The sequence below is a fragment of the Silurus aristotelis genome (genome assembly GCF_946808225.1).
Source record: "Silurus aristotelis genome assembly, chromosome: 6".
Lineage (NCBI taxonomy): Eukaryota > Metazoa > Chordata > Actinopteri > Siluriformes > Siluridae > Silurus > Silurus aristotelis.
Window position 1 is genome coordinate 30,026,339 of NC_139579.1, and position 22,465 is coordinate 30,048,803.

The 22,465-nt window shown below is 39.3% G+C and overlaps 2 protein-coding genes across 3 annotated transcripts in view; both read left to right on the forward strand.

The window, feature by feature from the left end:
* The window catches only part of atp6v1ba (ATPase, H+ transporting, lysosomal, V1 subunit B, member a), a 42,997-nt gene extending 25,889 nt beyond the window's left edge, over positions 1–17,108 (forward strand). Inside the window, exons 7-14 of the mRNA XM_083544754.1 lie at positions 1,257–1,358; positions 4,319–4,416; positions 4,888–5,011; positions 10,834–10,984; positions 12,099–12,181; positions 13,261–13,365; positions 13,493–13,622; positions 16,154–17,108. Coding sequence (XP_083400880.1) covers positions 1,257–1,358; positions 4,319–4,416; positions 4,888–5,011; positions 10,834–10,984; positions 12,099–12,181; positions 13,261–13,365; positions 13,493–13,622; positions 16,154–16,305 — 945 coding nt within the window. The 3' untranslated portion in view covers positions 16,306–17,108. The remainder of the gene's footprint in view (positions 1–1,256; positions 1,359–4,318; positions 4,417–4,887; positions 5,012–10,833; positions 10,985–12,098; positions 12,182–13,260; positions 13,366–13,492; positions 13,623–16,153) is intronic.
* Positions 17,109–18,834: 1,726 nt separating this feature from the next.
* The window catches only part of shtn1 (shootin 1), a gene marked incomplete at its 5' end in the record, with an annotated part of 54,268 nt that continues 50,637 nt past the window's right edge, over positions 18,835–22,465 (forward strand). For both annotated transcript variants that reach the window (XR_014534103.1, XM_083544703.1), the window contains one exon: positions 18,835–19,018. Coding sequence is in view for 1 of the 2 variants with exons in the window: in XM_083544703.1 (XP_083400829.1) it covers positions 18,835–19,018 (184 nt within the window). The remainder of the gene's footprint in view (positions 19,019–22,465) is intronic.

The following is a 22,465-nucleotide window of genomic DNA, read 5'->3' on the forward strand; positions in this document are numbered from 1 at the left end:
AACTGTTTTAGTGCATCTTCTTAAAGGACAATACTTTAGAAATTAAACTTGGATATATTTTAGTAGTCAGTGTGCAGCTTGTTTATCAGTACAGATTTACTGTCCTCTAAAAATAACTCAACATGCAGGCATTATTGTCTAAATAACTGGCAACACAAGTGAGTACACCCTCATGGATAACAGCGATACGTGGTGCAAAGCCACACGTCCTATTCATCATGTTCATGTGTTTGTCTGCTTGACAGGACCATACAAATGTGTGTATCTTGTATTAAAGCAGTTAAAAAGTAGTGTTTGAGTACAATTCTCTACTCTCTCTAATACTGATGATGATCGGAGAATTAGAATTGTTGCTCTCCACAAAGACGCCTCGGCTATAAGAAGATCAGTGAAGATCAGGGTTGCGCTCGGACAGACTTTGCAAGGGTACATCAAAGAAGTCCTCGGCTATTTAGACAATAATGACTATGTTGAGTTATTTTTTAAAGACAGTAAATCTGTATTGCTGTACAAGCTGCACATTGACTATTAAAATAGATCCAAGTTTCATTTCTACAGTATTGTCCTTTGAGAAGATTATTGTTGAAAATGTAATTGTTGAAATTTAAGGGGTGTGCACACTTTTGTGATATATATGTGTGTGTATATATGAGCCTGATTTTTCCTATTTTCTTTTCTAATGCACAACCAAAATGCCATGTTGCTATTTCTTTTCTTTTCTTTTTTTTTTTTTTTTTTTTTTTTTTTTCTTTCATGAATATTCTTAGAAATATAACTTTTTTTTTGTTATATTTAAATATATAGGGGAGTGGTGGCTCCAGCGGTTAAGGCGCTGGGTTGCCGATCGAAAGGTCTGGGGTTCAAGCCCCGGTATCGCCAAGCTGCCACTCTTGGGCCCTTGAGCAAGGCCCTTAACCCTCTATGCTCCGAGGGTCCCTTACGAGGGAAATATCAAGGTCCGTGACGTCGGAGTGACGTGGGGCCGCGTTCCCGTGGGCTCACCACCTGCAGGAGGGACCGTAAGGGAGTAAGGGTGCTGTGAGGATTGGGCAGCAGTCGAAGGCGGGGGCCTGCTTAGACTGCTGCCCCCACGACCCGAATTACGGATAAGCGGGAGAAAATGAATGAATGAATAACTTGTTTTTTTTCCCCCCTAATACTTCGTCTTATCTAATACTTCTAGAAACAATATAACCAGTAACTACCAACAAATACACTATTTTCATGTAGCGGTTTTTTCTTCCATTTGTGTTCAGATTGCTGCTCAGATCTGTCGCCAGGCTGGTTTAGTCCAGAAGTCGAAGGATGTCATGGATTACAGCGCAGACAACTTCGCCATCGTCTTCGCTGCTATGGGAGTGAGTCCGGATTCCTCCCTTCTATACTTTAGGATTTTATTGATCGCCTACATGCTGATCAATAAGATATGATCATTCTTCTTTACTGAAAGATTAATAAATTTGAGAATTTTTTATATATATATATACACAGTGAGGAAAATAAGTATTCGAACACACTGCTATTTTGCAAGTTCTCCCACTTAGAAATCATGGAGGGGTCTGAAATTGTCATCGTAGGTGCATGTCCACTGTGAGAGACATAATCTAAAAAAAAAAATCCAGAAATCACAATATATGATTTTTTAACTATTTATTTGTATGATACAGCTGCAAATAAGTATTTGAACACCTGAGAAAGTCAATGTTAATATTTGGTACAGGAGCCTTTGTTTGCAATTACAGAGGTCAAACGTTTCCTGTAGTTTTTCACCAGGTTTGCACACACTGCAGGAGGGATTTTGGCCCACTCCTCCACACAGATCTTCTCTAGATCAGTCAGGTTTCTGGCCTGTCGCTGAGAAACACGGAGTTTGAGCTCCCTCCAAAGATTCTCTATTGGGTTTAGGTCTGAAGACTGGCTAGGCCACGCCAGAACCTTGATATGCTTCTTACAGAGCCACTCCTTGGTTATCCTGGCTGTGTGCTTCAGGTCATTGTCATGTTGGAAGACCCAGCCTCGACCCATCTTCAATGCTCTAACTGAGGGAAGGAGATTGTTCCCCAAAATCTCACAATACATGGCCCCGGTCATCCTCTCCTTAATACAGTGCAGTCACCCTGTCCCATGTGCAGAAAAACACCCCCAAAGCATGATGCTACCACCCCCATGCTTCACAGTAGGGATGGTGTTCTTGGGATGGTACTCATTATTCTTCTTCCTCCAAACACGTTTAGTGGATTTATGACCCAAAAGTTCTATTTTGGTCTCATCTGACCACATGACTTTCTCCCATGACTCCTCTGGATCATCCAAATGGTCATTGGCAAACTTAAGACGTGCCTGGACATGTGCTGGTTTAAGCAGGGGAACCTTCCGTGCCATGCATGATTTCAAACCATGACGTCTTAGTGTATTACCAACAGTAACCTTGGCAACGGTGGTCCCAGCTCTTTTCAGGTCATTGACCAGCTCCTCCCGTGTAGTTCTGGGCTGATTTCTCACCTTCCTTAGGATTATTTAGACCCCACGAGGTAAGATCTTGCATGGAGCCCCAGACCGAGGGAGATTGACAGTCATGTTTAGCTTCTTCCATTTTCTAATGATTGCTCCAACAGTGGACCTTTTTTCACCAAGCTGCTTGGCAATTTCCCCGTAGCCCTTTCCAGCCTTGTGTAGGTGTACAATTTTGTCTCTAGTGTCTTTGGACAGCTCTTTGGTCTTGGCCATGTTAGTAGTTGGATTCTTACTGATTGTATGGGGTGGACAGGTGTCTTTATGCAGCTAACGACCTCAAACAGGTGCATCTAATTTAGGATAATAAATGTAGTGGAGGTGGACATTTTAAAGGCAGACTAACAGGTCTTTGAGGGTCAGAATTCTAGCTGATAGACAGGTGTTCAAATACTTATTTGCAGCTGTATCATACAAATAAATAGTTTAAAAATCATATATTGTGATTTCTGGATTTTTTTTTTAGATTATGTCTCTCACAGTGGACATGCACCTACGATGACAATTTCAGACCCCTCCATGATTTCTAAGTGGGAGAACTTGCAAAATAGCAGTGTGTTCAAATACTTATTTTCCTCACTGTATATATATATATATAAATTTTTATTTTTATTTTTTTCTTCCCGGTTTACCCTTATTTAGAATTTTTGTACATACCTCATTTTAAATTCCCTGAACTTAGTTTATTTTATTTTATACACAAGCGTGATTTCAGCCATGAAAGCACATCAGTTGCCACGTTTGCCTGAGGAGCTGGTGTTCCTTCTTATTTCCCCTTTATTCATGTTCCATTTAGATTTTTTTATTTTATAATTTTTTTTTATGCTGACCATTAAACTTTTAGAACATATTATGCACCAACTTTTCCAACAGTTTTATTTACCTTTATACATTTTTACAGACTTTTTATAATTTTTATTTTAATACCCTTTTTCTCTTTTTTTTCTATTTTCTTTTTTTTTTTAATGATTTTCTTCTAGTCTTACTATAGGACCAGTTTTGGCCATAACTAAACAAAGTAAATGTGCCTTTTTTAAATTCTGTTTACCTCCTTTATAGTATTTCTATGTAACTAAGGAATGTTGCATCTACACAAACATTTATTGGTTTTAATTCTTTCGCTTTAAGTGGTTCTACTTTTTCATTTAACACAAAAAAAAAAGACTTTAATACCCAAAGCTAGGTTTACATGTAGAGAGAATGCATGTTGTTCAGCTAGTCCTTGGGCAGACTTTATTAGAACTGAAGGGCGTTACTCGTGTCTAGACACAGACTGGTGAAAAAAAAAAACTGTGTTTGTCCAGCCATGTGACTTTAATTCCCCGCATTAACCCTCCCTTAACCTCCCACACCCCCACCTCTAAACATGTGTTACTGTCGCCTCATTGGGCACAGTCTGTCCTCTGTGAGAGGCATTAGACGGGTCAGGTGTCCCGTTCACCTGCACATTGAGGTGTGAAGAGCTTCCATTAACCTGAGTGAGTAATGTCACTGACCTGGGCTTTTGCTCCTGATTTGGGTGTTTGCGCTTAATGCGGCCTGCATTCAGCACGTGTAACACTATACCCCGATTTCATGCTCAGGCCGGCTGAAGTGTTAAACCCGTTTCCAGAAAGGTTCCTATTTTCCTCCAGCAGGAAATTACCTTGTGCAGGGGCTTATTTGAATAGTGCGAGAAGGTTTAAGGTATAGGCGTGTAGAAAAAAGGGTGGAAATCCTACAAACAGGAAATGAAAAAAACGCGTTCAATCTCATGGTACTCATCGTTGTTTCCGGGTTTCGTAATCGAATGGCACATCTCTTTCAGGTCAACATGGAGACTGCCCGTTTCTTCAAGTCGGATTTCGAGGAGAACGGATCCATGGACAACGTCTGCTTGTTTCTCAATCTGGCCAACGATCCCACGTGAGACAGACTTTCATTTCAGCCACAGATCTGTAACATAGAGCTTGTTTTAGTCCCCGAGTTGCGATGGGGATGCGTCCCGATGACCTCATGTATATCTGGATGCGTGACAGCAGACAAGCGCCAGTTCACGAATGGAGGGGGCGTCGGAAGCTCTCCGTTTCAGTGACCGGTGATGCCGATTAAAAAAGAGAGAAAGACGTGCTAAAATTGGGCTTTGAAACATGAAACAATTCTGGAGATGCGAACATCCTGGAAGCATCACAACGTATCGTACAAAAACTAAAATGCCACCTGAAAAACGTTAAGTCGAACCATCTAAACTCGGGGACTACCTGTAATGTGATTGCATGAAAAAAAAAAAAAAATTATCGCACATCCCATTGAAGCTGATCAGTCTGACTGAATTGTATCACTGGCTTCCATAGAAGATAATGCTGTGCAGTCTAACGTTTGGCATTCTCCCATCAGGATTGAGCGCATTATCACCCCCCGACTGGCTCTGACCTCAGCCGAGTATCTGGCCTATCAGTGTGAGAAGCACGTGCTGGTCATCCTGACAGACATGAGCTCCTACGCAGAGGCTCTGAGAGAGGTGAGAGACTAGACACCACCACTTCCCAGAACTTTTTATTTTCAGATTAAAATGCTCAGCTTGAGGTGCAAAAGTTGTCATAGGAAGAGTGTATGCATAGCTGAGACATAACTGCTTCCAGAAATGTCCCCTTACAGAAACCGTTACCATATCAACAATTGTAAACTTGATTTATTTTTATTTTTATTTTTTTAGAATTAGCTTCTAAAAGGCTGTTCATGAAATTTTTCAAACAGTGTCAACCCAAAGATCATTTTTGATGTCAGCTTTTGAACTGACATCAGTTTTAACAAATGTTCCTCTAGCAGGGAACATTTTCATCTGAATTTTTTGTGTAAATAGGAAGTTTCTATAAAATGCCATTTACAGCATTTGGTAGACGTTAATGAGCCAGAGTGACTTTCCGAAGTAAACGCACATATTCAAAAATTTACAATTTTTCCGGTACGGGAAATCGGTTTTCCAGACAGGTTTCTCAGCAACTTTATACTTTTTCCTATAGGAAAAAACTTTACATTTAAATATATTTTTTGTCCAATAACAAAGTATTTTTTACTTCATTACTGTTCTTAAGTATATTCTACTAAAAAGTATTTTTACTTCACTCCATTTTAATTCATAATGTCCTCTTTTATTACTCCACTACATTTACTTCGATAATGTATGCAAACCTTTTGGGATACCCGAATTTTCCTTACATATAAGGTTCTTCCCTGAACTGTTACCCCAATTTGATATGACGTCTTTGGATGCAGCAGCATGAAATTTGAACTAGGAGACCCGAAAGTGTTCTGGTGCACAAAGCCATCTTCATGAAGATCTCTAGTGGCTTGAATTAGAGCTCTGACACTCAACCCTATTGGCATAAATGTGAATGCTGACTCCTATTAGAGGCCTCCTCATCTCAACTACATCACTTCCTGACTCCACTGCTTGCATTTCCCTCAGGTCTCGTGGTCTTGGAACTGCTGTGACTGAACACTTAAACGTCGTCTTCTAGCTGGTCGATATAAATGAAAGCATTAATAGACATGCACCCAGACATTTTTGACTAAAGTCATTGATCAAAGATCTTTAAACTACCTGTATGATGTAATGAAATGTCGCGTCCGCAATCGATGCATTAGAAACATGTGATTTAGCATTTTAGAAGTGTGATGTAGTCTAATTTATAAACTAGTAGTAGTTGACAGTGGTGGATGAAGTACACGAACCATGTAGGTGAGTTAAAGTAGATATGCACTAGAATATATGACTAGAGTTAAAAGTGTCCCTTTAAACTTTCACTTGAGTAAAAGTTCCAAAGTGTGTGCCTTCAAATGTACTTAAGTACCCAAAGTACTACGATTTATTATGGCTATAAAGTTCCTGTTATCATTTTTGTCACAAGACTCAACTCAGTTTATGTTAAGACTCTAATGTGACTTTTACTCTATTGATAGAATGATAATAATGACTCAAACACTGATCGAATTCTATTCAAATGATCATGAGCCCAAAATCTTCTTTTCAACTAATAAAAAAAAAAGAATCGCACAAATCAGGTCACGTGTGTTGTGGCGAATTCGAGTCTGGAGTTTCTTCATCATTTATTCCTCTCTAAATGTTCTACTCGCTGTTAAACTGACGCTGAACCGTACGTTGGTGATCAGTAAATGCACCAAGCGCCAATCAATACAAGTCAACAGAGCGAGCGCTCGATACTGATTGGTGGATTGCTGCACGTTTGACCAGTTACGTTTTTATCCGCTGATAAATAAAAAGGTACTACTCATTTTGCGAAATGTTGAGTAAAAAGAATGACATTTTTAATAGTAGTGAAGTAAAAGTCTCCCCAAATGGAACTTCTTCAGTAAAGTACAGTTACAGCGAAAAATCTACTTCAGTACAGTAACGAATCCCATTTACTTCCTTACTGTCCACCGCTAGTAAATTGATTCAAGAGGCCCACGCTTTTTTCACCGCACATGCCACATTTGCTTGGTTCGCAAACAATTCAGTTTTATTTGTGTAGCAGTTTTTATCAAAGGATATTGTCCCAACGTAGATTTACAGAGATAAAAAGGTTATAAAAGTGTGAATGTATATGTTGGTGCCTATAAGTTTATCCTTGATGATTGTGCCAGTGGTGACAGTGGCAAGAAAAAGAAAACTCTTTGAGGTGGTATGAGAGAGAAACCTTGAGGATAAACCAGACTCGAATCAGAACCCATCCTCATGAACGCAGTCAGCGTTCATATTCATCCCAAAGGTGTTCAACAGTGGTTGGAGCTCTATAGCAGGTGATCTTCCACTCCAACCCACATATCTTTCATTGTACATATACATGTCATATTATTATACCTTAGTGCAATTAGCTTCTGTTTATTCTTACTTTTTTTTTATTGCTGCCGGTCTCTCAGAGCTACCAAACAAATTTTGTTGCATATGTCAAAGTCTCTAAAGTCTCAATACGCGGCAAATTCTATGGGCAAGGAAAATGTACACTTTAGGGCATCTTTGTGGTAAATCATTTGGGGAAGAAGCTCAAATGGCTGGAAAAGTCTGGTGTCCCAGTACTTTTTTGGTATGTAGTGTTATTTTTTTGGACATCAGTTCTTTTTCTTAAAAAAAATTAAATAAATAAAAATAAAAAACAACAACTAAAAATCCAAAAAACAAAGTAGATAATATTCGTCCACAAGAAGTTTATATTTTTCTTTACCGGCCTAACAAACATATCAAGGCTGGCGTGAGAATTACATTTTTTATTTTTTATAGAACCGAAACCGTGGAGACGTAGAAGAGTGTATCACAACAGTAACCGAAAAGTCAAAGGGATTACGGCGTTTTGTATTAGCATGTCGTGCATATGCTGACGGCGAATATCGGATTGCGTTCGGAGTGCAGAGATCACGTCTACCTTGTAACAAATCCTCCGTGTCTGACTCTTGACGTCGTGAGTAGTTTTAAGTACGGTGTAGGGTTTCCTCTAAGCCTGGCGCGAGACAGTCTGACTCGAGGACTCATAATGGAGGGATTTGAAAAAACATCTGCCACTCCATAAACATGCAATATCGCATTTAGCCCACGAACGCTCTCAGTCTGCTCGAGAGCCGCGGCAATGACGAGCGTTCCCGAGGAGCAAGCGCGGTCTAAACAGGCGGCGGTAATTTCCTCGTGGAAGTGGAAAGCATGAGTACAGAGTCACACGAGAGGAGAGGGGGAATAAAGAGTATGAAACATTCCTTCCACTCTATATAAAGGTTAAAACATTCCTCGGCCTCATGGAAATACCTTAACGCAATTATCATTTGATGCTCGCTGAAAGAGTGTTTTGAATGGAAGTATTTTCTTTTTCTTTCCCTTTCTCTTTTAAGTCGGTTATAATCGTTTTTGTAGACCATCACGGTTTTTTTTATTATTTATTCATTTTTTTTTTCATACCGCACTGTGCTAAATTCACAATGCACATTCCAAATCGTTGAGATGCTTGTGAAAGTGCGGCCTCCCGCCAGCGTACCACAGTAACCTTGGAAGATGTTGGGCCCAACAATACCGGCTGTACTGTATATACCGTTATTTCTGATGTTATGTACACACCGTTAAGCGCACGTGCGAATGCTGAGACGTCGCACTTGTGTTAATAGCCGTGCGCTCAACTTAAACACGGTTAAGTGCGAGACTGATTGGCGGAAATAAAGAAGAGCTCTTGATGCCTTTTCAAACACCTAAACACAACTAAGCATTTGCCAGTACTTGTGTGTGTGTGTGTGTGTGTGTGTGTGTGTGTGTGTGTGTGTGTGTGTGTGTGTGTGTGTGTGTGTGTGAGAGAATGCAATGTGTTTTTATTTGTATTTTTTTAAAATCAACATGCTTCACTTAAGCAGTCATGCATTTTCTGAACTCTTTCTTCACTTGAGCACTAGCTAGCGCGTTCATTATGTTTCGTAATGTGTAGGGCAGAATGAATAGGCGACTTCAAGGGGGCAGGTTTTACTCCCTGGGAAGAAATGTAAGATTCTCAAAGTTATACAGTGAATAGGAATAAAAATAGATTTCAGATGGAGGGTAAATAGACAGATGTATTGGGATGTTTGAGCTCAGTGTTTAGAGTTAAGGCTCTGGGTTACTGATCGGAAGGGGTTAGAGCCCCAGAATTGCCAAGCTGCCACTCTTGGGCCCCTTGGGTGAGGCCCTTAAACTCTGTTCTCCAGGGGCTCTGTATCATGGTCTTTCTTTCTGGCTGCCAGCCATACAGTATGTGGTTCTTCCCCAAAACTGTTACCACAAATCTGGAGGCACACACTTCTAAAACACGTCTTTGGATGCATTAGCATTACATTTTCCCCCTTACTTGAACTAGGATATTTGAACCTTTTCCAGAATGGTGAGCTTCATGAAGATGCGCTTTATATGGGTTGGAATGGAGCTGTGATCTCAACCCTATTTAACATGAATGTGAACGCTGACTGCACTCCCCCCACCTACATCAGTACCTGACTTCACTAACAATCTTATGGTTGAATGAATCTCGCACTAATCTCCACAAACACGCTAGGAAATCTAGTGGAACATCATCCCAGACAAGTGGCGCTTATTCAAACAGGGCTAAATGTGGTCATGTTGAAAAAGCACAAGCCAATTTTATAGTCTGGTGTCTGCAAACTTGTGTATGTAAGGATTGGCTCACTTGGTACCTAAGCATAAAAGGTCACCAAATGCAACAAAGGTGCCTAAGTGTGATACGGCATTGGCATCAGGGGGCCAATATGGAAGGGCCAGTATGGGTAATATCCCAGTTCTTAACTGTCCGATAAAGAACGGCCAAGTCGATTAGTTGCTAATATGTATGTTGATGGTTAGTGTGTATATAAGGACATTCGTATCGTATATATTTATTAGGCAGCAAGTAAACATTTGGTCTTCAACGTTGACGAGTTAGAAGCAGGAAAAATGGATGAGCGTAAGGATTTGAGCGAGTTTGAGTTTGACAAGTTGTGATGTGTAAACATCTGGGTTAGAGCATCTCCAAAACTGCAGCTCTTGTGGGATGTTCCTGGTATGCAGTGGTCAGAATCTTTTAAAAGTGCTCCAAGGAAGGAACAGTGGTGAACCGGCAAAATAAAATTGTAAAAAGGCAACAGGCCCTCGGATTGAACCCTGTTGATCACGAGGTCTGCTTTGAAAAATACGATTTCGAATATCTAATGAGTCTGAAGGATCTTAAACAATTCGCCTTATAGTGAGATCGCTGGCTACTTGAAGTCGCTCTGTTTTAATGGGTGTTAATTTTTTCAAGAGGAAAACCGTTCATAAAGGCTAATCATGGCGTATTATTTAAGTTTACTGAATAGGGAAATAAGTTAAACGCTAATGCCACTGGATGTATTCGAGTGGTTATAGACCAAAACACCACCGAAAGTGGAGTATGGGCTCTATTGAAGGCTGACCTTCGCAGACATCTGCGCCATCGCACAGTCCCCGAAGGTCACGCTTTCACACGTGTAACGAGTCGTCCATTCATTCTAATGCAAAAATATTATCCAGCAACCCGTGATGGATTTATTTAACATTTAAAGTGTGAACAGCAGCCAACCCCTTTTTTTGTTTTTTACTGAACCTTTACGTATTCTACCTAAATATGACCTCGTTGTGCAGGATGTTCGTTAAAATACACATTTCTATCCCCCTTGATAATATTTCTGTCTTTTATTTAATTCTTCTGTTTTCCATGTCTCTGTGTACGGCCATAGAATTAAACTTGCTTATTACATGTTTATACAATTAGTCTACACGATCTGTCCTCGTAATTAACGCATACAATGGACAATTGTGTGTAGGTGTCTGCTGCTCGTGAGGAGGTGCCAGGCCGTCGTGGTTTCCCTGGTTACATGTACACCGATCTGGCGACAATCTACGAGCGAGCCGGCAGAGTGGAAGGCAGAAATGGATCAATCACGCAGATTCCCATCCTCACCATGCCTAATGACGGTACACACTCGACGCACACCCTTTCTATTTTCCCTCTATACTCACCCTGACCATTCCTAATGATGGCAAACACACACACACACACACACACACACACACACACACACACACACAAAGCATGCCTAAGGTGGGATTTCTACACATTTTGGAAAAGTAATAAAAGGTATGGAATTTGGTTTGAGTGATTTTCACGTCTGGATTGTTATTATGGCAAATAGATCACTGAGTATTGAAAAAGATTTGTTTCCATACATTCGGTTTTCTACAATATAAAATGAAAATTAAATGTACAAATGATCAACATTGCTCTGTTTTGGAATTGCAGTTTTTAATAAATCGCTGCGCATCGAATGCGGTTCGGTGTATGAGATAGAGTAGCTACAAACTTCCTGCAATTATTTGGTAATATAATAGCATACGCCAGAGATTCTGACCCTGAAATACATACACACAGACACACTCCGTCCCGCTACCCTAACACCCCACCCCCACCCACACAGCACATTCAACTGGCCAATCAGTAATCAAATGTGCGGCAATAAAGGCGAAATTACCCCCAGCCTTCAACTTTAGCTTCACCGCAGGTATTGCTGAAGCCCCACATGCTCCCGGCAGAGCGGTTTGCCAGCGAGGTGATGCTTCTCTATCGATCTATCGGTGCTCGCACAAAAAAAAGAAAAAGACAGATTAACGTTCTCCATTTCTTCGGTTACTATAGAAACATCCTTGTAAAAGATCAGCATGCGTTTCTGAATGGGCGTCCCCTATTATAGCTATATTAGAAACCTCTCTGTCTCTATTATATACCCCTGTCATACCACCACCACCAAAAAAAAAATAAATCACAGCCTTTTAGTGTAGACTGCTCCTCCGAGAATGGCCAGGTGCTGCAATGGTTATTATAGTTCTGTAAACATTGCACCTCCCCGGGTCGGAAATCAATATGTTGTGAAAACAGATGTATATCGTGCCACCATGTGCCTCCAGAGCTACTCGATTGTCTCAGAACATGCATGCAATTTAAGTCTGCGCTTTAATATTTTTCTTTCTTTCTTTCTTTTTTTTTTTTTTTTTTTTTTAACCTTATCGATTTATTATTGTCTGTCTCTTTTAGACATCACTCATCCCATTCCTGATCTGACTGGTTACATCACGGAGGGTCAGGTCTATGTGGACAGGCAGTTGCACAACAGACAGGTGAGATTCCTACAAGAAAATGATAATAAACAATGACCATATTTTGTTTGTTAAACAGTTTCATACGTTTCAATCCATTCATATCGCATATATTACTCTTCTTGCTGTTGTACATGGTCTGACATTTTAGATTTTTTTGTATACTGTGTATGCGGTTGAGTCGAAATATATTTGCTTATGTATTTATCGATATATAAAAATTAAACTCTTGGGAGGGTATTTTTAGGAATATGACTATAAACAATGACCAAACTTTTGTGGGAATGTCCATGAAACAAGTTCATCAGTCATACCTCCTTTTATTTATTTAACTTTTTTTTTTATTTTCCTTTTTCTTTCTTTTAATTAAGTTGATTAAAAGACAATAATTACAGTAAGTAGCTTTCTGTTATAAAGACTTTCCCTGGGTTCGAAAATTTAATTGAGTTTAATTAATTAAATTGGCTAGTTTGCTGGCATTGGAGAAAGTGCAGGGGAATCAATTTGATAAATGTGTATATATATATATATAATTTATTTTAAATATATCATATTTTTTATTTTATTATAATTTTTGTATTTTATTATAATTATATTATAATTTTTTTTTTTTATAAATCCCTAAGTCCTTATGGAGGTTGTTGCTATAGCAACGATAATACTTTAACAAGTTCATTAATAGAAACCTGTCTCTATAACCTGCTGTAATAGAAGATGAATAAACATGAATGAATCAAGAATTCGGCAAGGTTTTTTTTTTTTTTGCATTTTTATCAGACACCCTTATCCAGAGCAACCTGCATTCATACAACTGAACAGCTATGGGTTTAAGGGACTTGCTTAGGGGCCAATGAGTGGTGGCTTGATGTGGCTGAGATTTGATCCCATGACCTACGAACCCAAAGTCCAATTCCTCAAACACTACACTACCACCTCCCTATACTGGGGTATAATACTGATTATAGAAGATGCACAGCACCAGCAAAACAAAATGTCCCCCAAAAACGTCCATGTGTTGCGCTACTGAATTATAATGACCTCATCCGAGACCTTCTGATTTCTTCTCAAAAAACATTCACCTTGTTTGATTTTTTCCAAAGGTGTATCCTCCAATCAACGTCCTGCCGTCCTTATCACGTCTGATGAAGTCTGCCATTGGGGAGGGAATGACCCGCAAGGACCACTCGGACGTCTCTAACCAGCTGGTCAGTGAAATACGGATGAGATGAAATATTTTTACTTCTACTGATACTGTGCTCATATACAATAAATGACCTTTGCTGATATAAGATTTTGTTCTGGTCCCCTTTTGTTTTTTCCCTTTCCCCTCAGTACGCCTGCTACGCTATCGGTAAAGACGTGCAGGCGATGAAGGCCGTGGTAGGAGAAGAAGCTTTGACCCCAGACGATCTGCTTTATTTGGAGTTCCTGCAGAAGTTTGAGAAGAACTTTATTGCTCAAGGTATTTAAAAAAAATACACTTACTCCAAATTTAAAAAGGTGAAATTTAGACATGGATACAAGAGCACGTTGAGTACCGAGTAAACTGGAAGCTCTTTAATGATCATTGAAATTCATATAAGAGCCACTTTATTACTTACTTCTATTTTGTATACTTTTTATTATTATTATATTGTGGTGTGTACAATTCGTCAGCCTACTTACTTCTCAGCTGCATTAATGGAAAGGAACCACCTCAAGACCAAATCAATGTTGTTTTTCTTCCACAAATGAGCTTCACTGGAGAGGTATTTGTAGCATTAGCTGAGATGACAGCTTGATTCAGATCAAACCTAAATTAGATTTAATGCTTTCTCGTTTAACACATCATCATCATCACATATAATTGAAGCTATTGGGCTTTTTATTTATTTATTTATTTTTTACAATCATGTTTCCTCTGTTATGGACTTCTTGGCTTCCCATAACATACCATAACCCCCTCTTTGGAGATCTATGGATTTAACAAACCTCTTAGGTCGTCATTGTAGTCTTTTTTTTTTTTTTTTTTTTTTTTTTTGTAAACAACTTTGGATAGAACCACCAAATGATTTCATATACATTTTGAGGTAGTCCTGAGGCAGGAAAACTATTGTGAACCTGGATAAATGCTCTGTAGAAATATTTTGTTGCAAAAACTACACGAACGGGAATGCTCCGTCAGCATGGCGGATGCTATTCCTTGCGCTTAGAATATCATCTGGTGGCTTTGTTCCTGCACTGCTTTCTCTGCTGTTATACACCCATTTAAAATGCTGAATTGGCCCAATTGGTACAAAGCAACATGCAGCAGAACTGAACCTTAAGAACCCCCTGCATATAAATCCAGTTAGTATGAGTGTGTCTGTGTGTGTCTGTGTGTGTGTGTGTGTGTGTGTGTGTGTGTGTGTGTGTGTGTGTGTGTGTGTGTGTGTGTGTGTGTGTGTGTGTGTGTGTGTGTGTGTGTGTGTGCGTGTGTGTGCGCGCTCAGGTGTATGTTAACCTCAGGGTTCAGTGCATAGTGTATTTACACCATTATTTAGGTCAACCCGGTCTAAAGCACTAAAGAATACAGTGCGCTTTCCTGCCCGCTCCATTTCTCTGTAAAGCCGAAGCCTTTTCACTCTCCAGCTCCACTTTTGCCTCCTTGCTGAGGTGACGGTTTATATTGATCCAGGATGAGGAGTCTTTGTGAAGCCTCACAAGCCCTGTAATGCTACAGGTAATAGACATTATTTAGGTTCCATGAAAAAGCTATGAATCGAGTCTGAATGGGGTTTAAAGAATTTCTGACCTTAATGGGTGACAAGTTACTTTTCTAGGTTCAGAAAGATCTACCAGTCTCAATATTTACAATACAGATGTGTTGCCTTTCAATGGAGCAGAATCAGGCAGGAGATGGGATGCAGCATCTGAATCAATAATAAATATATATATTTTTTTGTTTATTATTATTACTAATGTACTGCAATATCAAACATTATTAAGTAAGTTTGCTTTTGTTTGTCTGTCAGTCGCAGTGAAGGAGGTTCTATGCCTGCCAGTTCTTTTGCAGGATATATGACCCCAGTGCCCACCAGTGCTATTAAAAGGGGTGTGGCCTCAGTGGCATCTCAGTCCAAGTTGAGGTATTGTTTAAATAAAGGAGGTGTGGCCTCTGTGGCATTTTAGTCCAATGAAGGTGTGGCCCTTATGCTTGTTTTAATAAAGGAGGGTGTGTGTGTGTGTGTGTGTGTGTGTGTGTGTGTGTGTGTGTGTGTGTGTGTGTGTGTGTGTGTGTGTGTGTGTGTGTGTGTGTTAGTGTGGCCTCTGTGTGTTACAGTAAAGGAGGTTTGGCCTCTGTGTGTGTGTGTGTTACCATGAAGGAGGTGTGGCCTCTGTGTGTGTGTGTGTGACAGTGAAGGTGTGGGGTACAGTTTGGGGTCACCTGAATAAGATCACTATGTGCCTTTTGAGCATCCCATTCCACATTTAGTCCCCATTTGCTGTTATAATAACCTCCACTCTTCCGGGAAGATGCTCCACTAGATTTTGGAGTTCATTCAGCCACAAGGGTGTTTAGTAAAGTCAGGTAGTAATGTAGGTGAGAAGGTGAAGAGGCCTAGGGTGCAGTCAGCGTTCATATTCATCCCAAAGGTGTTGAATAGAGTTGAACAACCCATGTAAAGCATATCTTCATGAAGCTGGCATTGCCACGCTGGAACAGGTTTGTGTATTCCTAGTTCAAGTGAAGGGAAAATGTAACGCTACCACATCTGAAGACTTCCTGTACGAACCAGTGCCTCTAAGTTCCTGCTAACATTTTTGTGGAAGAACCACATCTGTCTGAGAAAGTCATCAGTTTTGATTTACTATGCTGAAACAGTTAAAATACATGAACAATGAGAGGAACTTCAAGCAACTTAATGTGACTCATGTTACGGATGGAGTACACACACACACACACACACACACACACACACACACGTAAGGGCGATAAACATTAACACAATCCTCTGTCTGTTCCCTCTCCAGGCCCTTACGACAACCGCACAGTGTTTGAGACTCTGGATATCGGCTGGCAGCTGCTGCGTATTTTCCCCAAAGAGATGCTGAAGCGAATCCCTCAGAGCACTCTGGCCGAGTTTTACCCGAGAGAGTCCGCCGCACGCCAAGGCACCTCCTAACCCTTAAAGACTGGGGGGTGTCATGTGACCTCTTTACCTCCAGCATCTGTGTGTACTTTTACTCCTGAGTTCAGAGTAATGCTTTAAACACAGGGGCGTGATGTTGAACTCAGCACAAAATGTTAATAATGAACATTTTGGCCCTGCGTCTAAAGTGTTACTCTGTGCTCTCAAAGTGTTTTTCTTCTGTTTGTTCTTTTGTGTGTGCGGTTTTGTCCGTCACCGACTGTAGTACATGTTTGCGTACGTGTGTTTTTTTTTTTTGTTTTTTTTTTCTTTTACGATGTAAGCAGCCCTTTGAATCAGGTAATGCAAATGCTGGAACTTAATTCCATCCCGATAAAAACCTCCTGAGCAGAAAAGGGAAGAACAGTGTACTCCATTACGCCGTTCCATTTCATCACGTGTTTATTAACATTCCTGGATTCCGTCGTCCGTAAAGCAATAAAAATGCCTCCGAGACGTTCACGGAACGAGCTCATGCAATGTACAGTAAGGAATAACGCAGTTTTTGCGTGTTTGCGGTTGAACTTGGAGACGATTGAACGGTAAAGCTGGCAGTTCAGTTAAAACGTATAACCGAGAACCACTCTGGACTCCTGCAATAGTCTTCTGCATTATTACTTCCCTTTTTTTTCTTTTTTTTTCCCTTTTCTTTTCTTGTATTTTTGTGAGGGGGGTTTGTGGTGCAGTCTACACATTTGAACATTCCCCTTTTTTGAAGTCATTCCCAGATTTCAATTATATGCAAATGTTCTATTTGTGTTGATTAAAAAATTATTAAATTATAATTATTTTCCTGACACCATGTCTCCTTTGAGTGCATCTTCTTTGAACAAATTCACTCATGCTGGGTTGTTTCTTTCTGTAAAAAAATAAAAAAAAAATAAATAAATAAATAAACCACAGCATTTGAGTGTGCAAGGTGAAGCAATTTGTGTAAAATCAACATTTGTATTGTTCTTAAATGATAATTGCAGATGGCAAGTTGACAACCATGGTTAGAAAAAAATCTACAAAATATAATACAACGTAGTGTGACAATTTGTGTTTTTTAAAAAAAAACCAGAAATGTTGTTCAGTTGTGAAGATATAAGCATCTAGAACAGGGGTCACCAACCTTTTTGAAACTGAGAGCTACTTCTTGGGTATGGATTAATGTGAAGGACTACCAGTTTGATACACACAGTTTTCAGTTTGATCTGAAATATTAAATTTGCTTAATTGACCTTTTATTATGTTATTATTAATAATTAATGATCTTCATCTATGTGAAGACACTGATCATGTTAATGATTTCTCATAATAATTATCAACAATGATTTAACAAAGTAGGAAACAGCTATTTTTAGAAAAGGCCTGCGTTGGTGACCCCTGATCTAGAATATATAATGAATTTTTTTTTAATAATAATCAAATATGCGCATAAATTAAATTCAAACGTCAAAAAGCGTATTTTAAAGCAGCAGTAAATCACGGGGTGAAAAACGGAAGTTAAAGGAAAAAAGGGAGCGACGCGATATTACGCAGGTCATAAAGTTATTCCTGATTGGTGTAATTTATACGAAAATTTAAATCTGCTTAAAATTCGCAGGAATCTTTCAGTATTTTCCCTGAACTGACAATCCATTTAAAATCACCTCTATTAAAATCAAGACTTGGAGATCAATTTACAATCTTCAATTTCTTTTCTTTTTAATTTTAATAATCTGATTTTCCAGATGTTTTTTCCAGATGTTTTTTCCAGATGTTTCACCAAAAAACTCGCACCATTTGCCCTCCTGTATTAGCATTATGTATTTAGCAATATATAAAGAAAAAGCAACCAGAGAAACACCAAAAAAATTAGGTGTTTACGTACATTAAAGAGAAAATCATGAACAAAATCAGCTCTGGATTCACACACCTGGTTTTAGAGACTACTTATAAAAGGCTGCTTTACCGCCAGCTGTTTTAAGACTTTGGGTTACGTATTGGAAGGTTGGGAGTTAAAGCTTTGGTATTGCACAATCTGCTACTCTTGAGCCCTTTAGCAAGGCTCTTAAAGCTCGGTCATATCTAAATGCAGATTTTTAGGATTGCTGGGATATGCGAGAAAGAATTTCACTGTGCACTAATATCTATGTGACAAGTAAAAGAAAAAGCCCCTTGAGATATAGATGTCGGTCAACTGTTGAAAACAGTTCACATTCTCCATATCACATGGTCACATCTGTTTAAATCAAGATGTATAGATATAAGAGCTCAATGGTTAAGGCTCTGGGTTACTGATCAGGAGGTTGGGTGGTTTAAACTTCAGTGTTGCCAAGCTGCCACTTTTGGGCCCTTGAGTAAGGCCCTTAGCTCTAGAGGTGCGGTATTATGGTTCATAGCTTTTTATTATCACTGGGATATGAAAAGAAAGAATTTCTCTGTGCAATAATGTGACACGTATAAAGCACCAGAGTGTAAAGATCAGATTTAGGTGAACTTTTATCCAGATGAAGATCTGAAAAAGTTCTACTTTACTGCACAGTATTTAATCACTTAATGATCAGCAGTGAAGGAAGCTGTGTTTTCCGCCTCCACCAGGTGCGTCCCAGGTCACTTCCGGGTTCGCGCGCGCGAGGGTCCCGTGAAAACTCAGGTAACTTGGACTTTTTCTTTTCCGCTTCAATGGCGGCGACTGATGAAGAAACCCAAATGAGGACGATATCAGTGCTGTCAGACCAAGGTGAGATGATTTAGATACGCCTTTTAGCGGGAAATAAGTAGAAATTAAAATAAATAAAATAACTGTGCGTTCACCTGCACCTGGACTGGGAGTTGACTGGGAATCAGAACCCACCTTTTCCACTGCTTTCAAAAAAAAATTACATTCAGTGAAGGTTTTTGGACAAAAAATGTCGTTTTCTTTGGGTCAATTTGGGATAAACAACATACTAGTCAGTGTGCTTTATATTTATATTATTTACTATAGTGGATTTTTCCCTTTAATACACAACCCACACCGGAAGTAGGAGGAAGAGTTGCACTTTGTACCTAAAATCAGGTTCACACACACACACACACACACACACACACACACACTCTTACTTACACTTTCAGGTTCCCAACCCTGTTACTGCAGAACCTCAGTGTCCTACACATCTTACTGGTATTTCTGTTCTAACACACACACACTACGCATTTTATTTATTTATTTATTATTATATTACTGTGTTTTACTCATTATTATGTTTTACACACACACACACACACACACACACATACACACACACAATGCTATTATTCCTACTTTATAACACACACACACACACACACACACACACACACACACACACACACACACATATACACACACTTACCTTCAGGATCCCAACTCAAATTTTTGAAGAAACCAGTGTCCTACACATCTTGTTATTATTCATGTTCTCTCTCTCTTACACACACACACACACACACACACACACACACACACACACACACACACACACACACACACACACACACAATGCTATTATTCCTACTTTATCACACACACACACACACACACACACACACACACACACACACACACACACACACACACACAATGCTATTATTCCTACTTTATAACACACACACACACACACACACATATTCTTACTTTATAAAATATATATTATATTATATTATATTATATGAGTGTGTGTCAGAGAAAGGATAATAGTAAACCAGGTTTCTGTGAGGTCTTAAAAACAAAAAAGTTTTTTTTCTTTTCTTTCGCTTGTACAAATATATTTCGCTGTATTACAACTACAAATGAGACCAGCAGCTGATCAGCTTTGTTATTGGCGCGTGTCTCTCGGATTGTCTCTCACAGTCTCTCACAGACGCAAATCGGATATTATTTTTCAGCTATGGGGAAGTACAAGTTTAGCGGTACTCGATTTGAAAAAAAATTTAATTTAGGGTTGGGTTAAGGTCAGTCGCTAACAACGTATTTTCGCGTGTTTTTGATGTGAAATCAGTCATAAAATTTCGTTCTTAATGGCCTTAAAATGGTCTTAAAAAGTCTTAAATTTGACTTTGTGAAAGTTGTAGAAAACCTGTAAATAGTGCAGGACACTGGTTTCCACAGGATCGAGGTTGAGAACGTGTGTGTGTGTGTGTGTGTGTGTGTGTGTGTGTGTGTGTGTGTGTGTGTGTAGAGCAGGAATAACAGTAAGATGTCCAGGATTAGGGCTGAGAACCTGATTTGAAGTACAAAGTGCAGCTCTTCCCATTGCGTGTGCTGCGTACTTCTGGAATTCGGTAGCATTGGAGAAGTTCAGTACACTGTATAAGCACAGAGTGTACTGAGGTGCAATAATCTCCAGTAGACACACACACACACACACACACACACACACACACACTTCTCTCCTTAACTAAGAATAGTTTATTAGCTGAACACTTGGATTCGTGCTCTATGGAACTCTCTGTTTAGATCCGCAGTTCTTTTTTTTTTCTTCCTTTTTGTTTTCTTTTCCATAAAGTTTGATGGAAGGATCTATGTGACTTCCCTACACATCGCATGAGTTGGCGAGCATTTCTATATTTTGCTTCTTTTCTTATTTATGCGAATCTCTCGGCTTTTTGTACAACCCTCTTTTTTTTTATGATTTATTTATTGAAATTGCTTAATGAATTTATTTATTTGGCTTCAATGCCAATGTGCAAAGTGTGTGCCATGTCCAAAACCGACGATCCACATTTCATTAAATCCATTATCATGTCGTCTGTTCATAGACTTCGGAAGAATAGATCGGACATCAATCGAAATCAGTTCAATTCAGTCGTCTTTGTTTTGTTCTTTTATCAATCAATTGTCATAAAGCAGCTTTACAGAGGTGAAGTGGTTATAAAGTTGTTTTCTAGAATGTAGAAGTTTAGAGCAAAGTTTGTTGCTTATAGATGCTGGAAAGTAACGATTCTTTAGCATTACAATTTCCCTTCACTGGAACTAAGAGACCCAGACTTGTCCCAGCATGATGGTGTTTCTGGGCTCAAATCCAGCTGCTTGAAGATAAAGATTTACATGGCATTTTAAGGTTGTGTATTGAGTAAAGAACTCCAGTGTCCTGCACAAAACCCTGACTTTAACCTCACTAAAAACCTTTGCGATGATTTTTTTGAATAACATTGGGTTGACTGAAGCCCAAAACTCCTCATTTGCACATTAGTACCTGAAGTCAGTAATGCTCTTGTAGATGAATGATTACGAATCACAAGACAGGAATTGCTCTGGAATGTGATATGATCAGTGAGAAGGTCTGAGGTACACAACATTTAGTCATATAATGTATAAAAAATTTGCTTGAACTTTGGCACGAATCTCTTAGTATTTGTTATTTTGACATGAATTGATGATCTATTTTGGATCCAGTGAAGTGATCATATGCTTCAGGAGACATGAGAAGGGTTGCAAAATGTAAAGACTGGAAACTGTCCAGACATCTATCTTTCTGTATAAAGCAGATTACAAGCTCAGTGTCACACAATTCTACTTCTATTTATATTTGAATTCTGTTTAAATTCAGACTCAGATTATACACTATCTTTAATATTTAATCATTATTTTAATAATACCAGATTTTCCATACGTTTGGCTTCCTGCAAAACCTTCAAACCAAAGGTTCAACCTTAAAATAGTGTGTGTGTGTGTGTGTGTGTGTGTGTGTGTGTGTGTATGTGTGTGTGTGTGTGTGTGTGTATACCAGCAGCACTCATGCAGCCTCAGACCATGATGCTGCCACCACCATGCATGACTGTAGGAAAGACACAGTTTTCTTGGTTCTCCTCACATGCTGGATATCATCAGAACCAAACAAGTTTATCTTAATCTCATCAGACCACAGGACATGGTTACAGTAATACATGCTCTTGGACAGGTTGTGTACAGCAAACTGTTTGTGGGTTTTCTTGTGAGCAGCTTCAGAAGAGGCTTCAGAACCTTCTAGGAACAACAGCCTTGAAAAACCGACTTGTTGCAGTGTTTGGCGTACGGTCTGAGCACTGACAAGCAGCTCTTCAGCTTCTGCAACCTCTAAAGCAATGCTACAGCATTTATGCGTCTGTTTTTTGAAGCAGCTTCTGCACCTGACGCACAGCACGAGGACTTGACTTCTTTGATGGACCATTGTGAGGTCTATTCCGA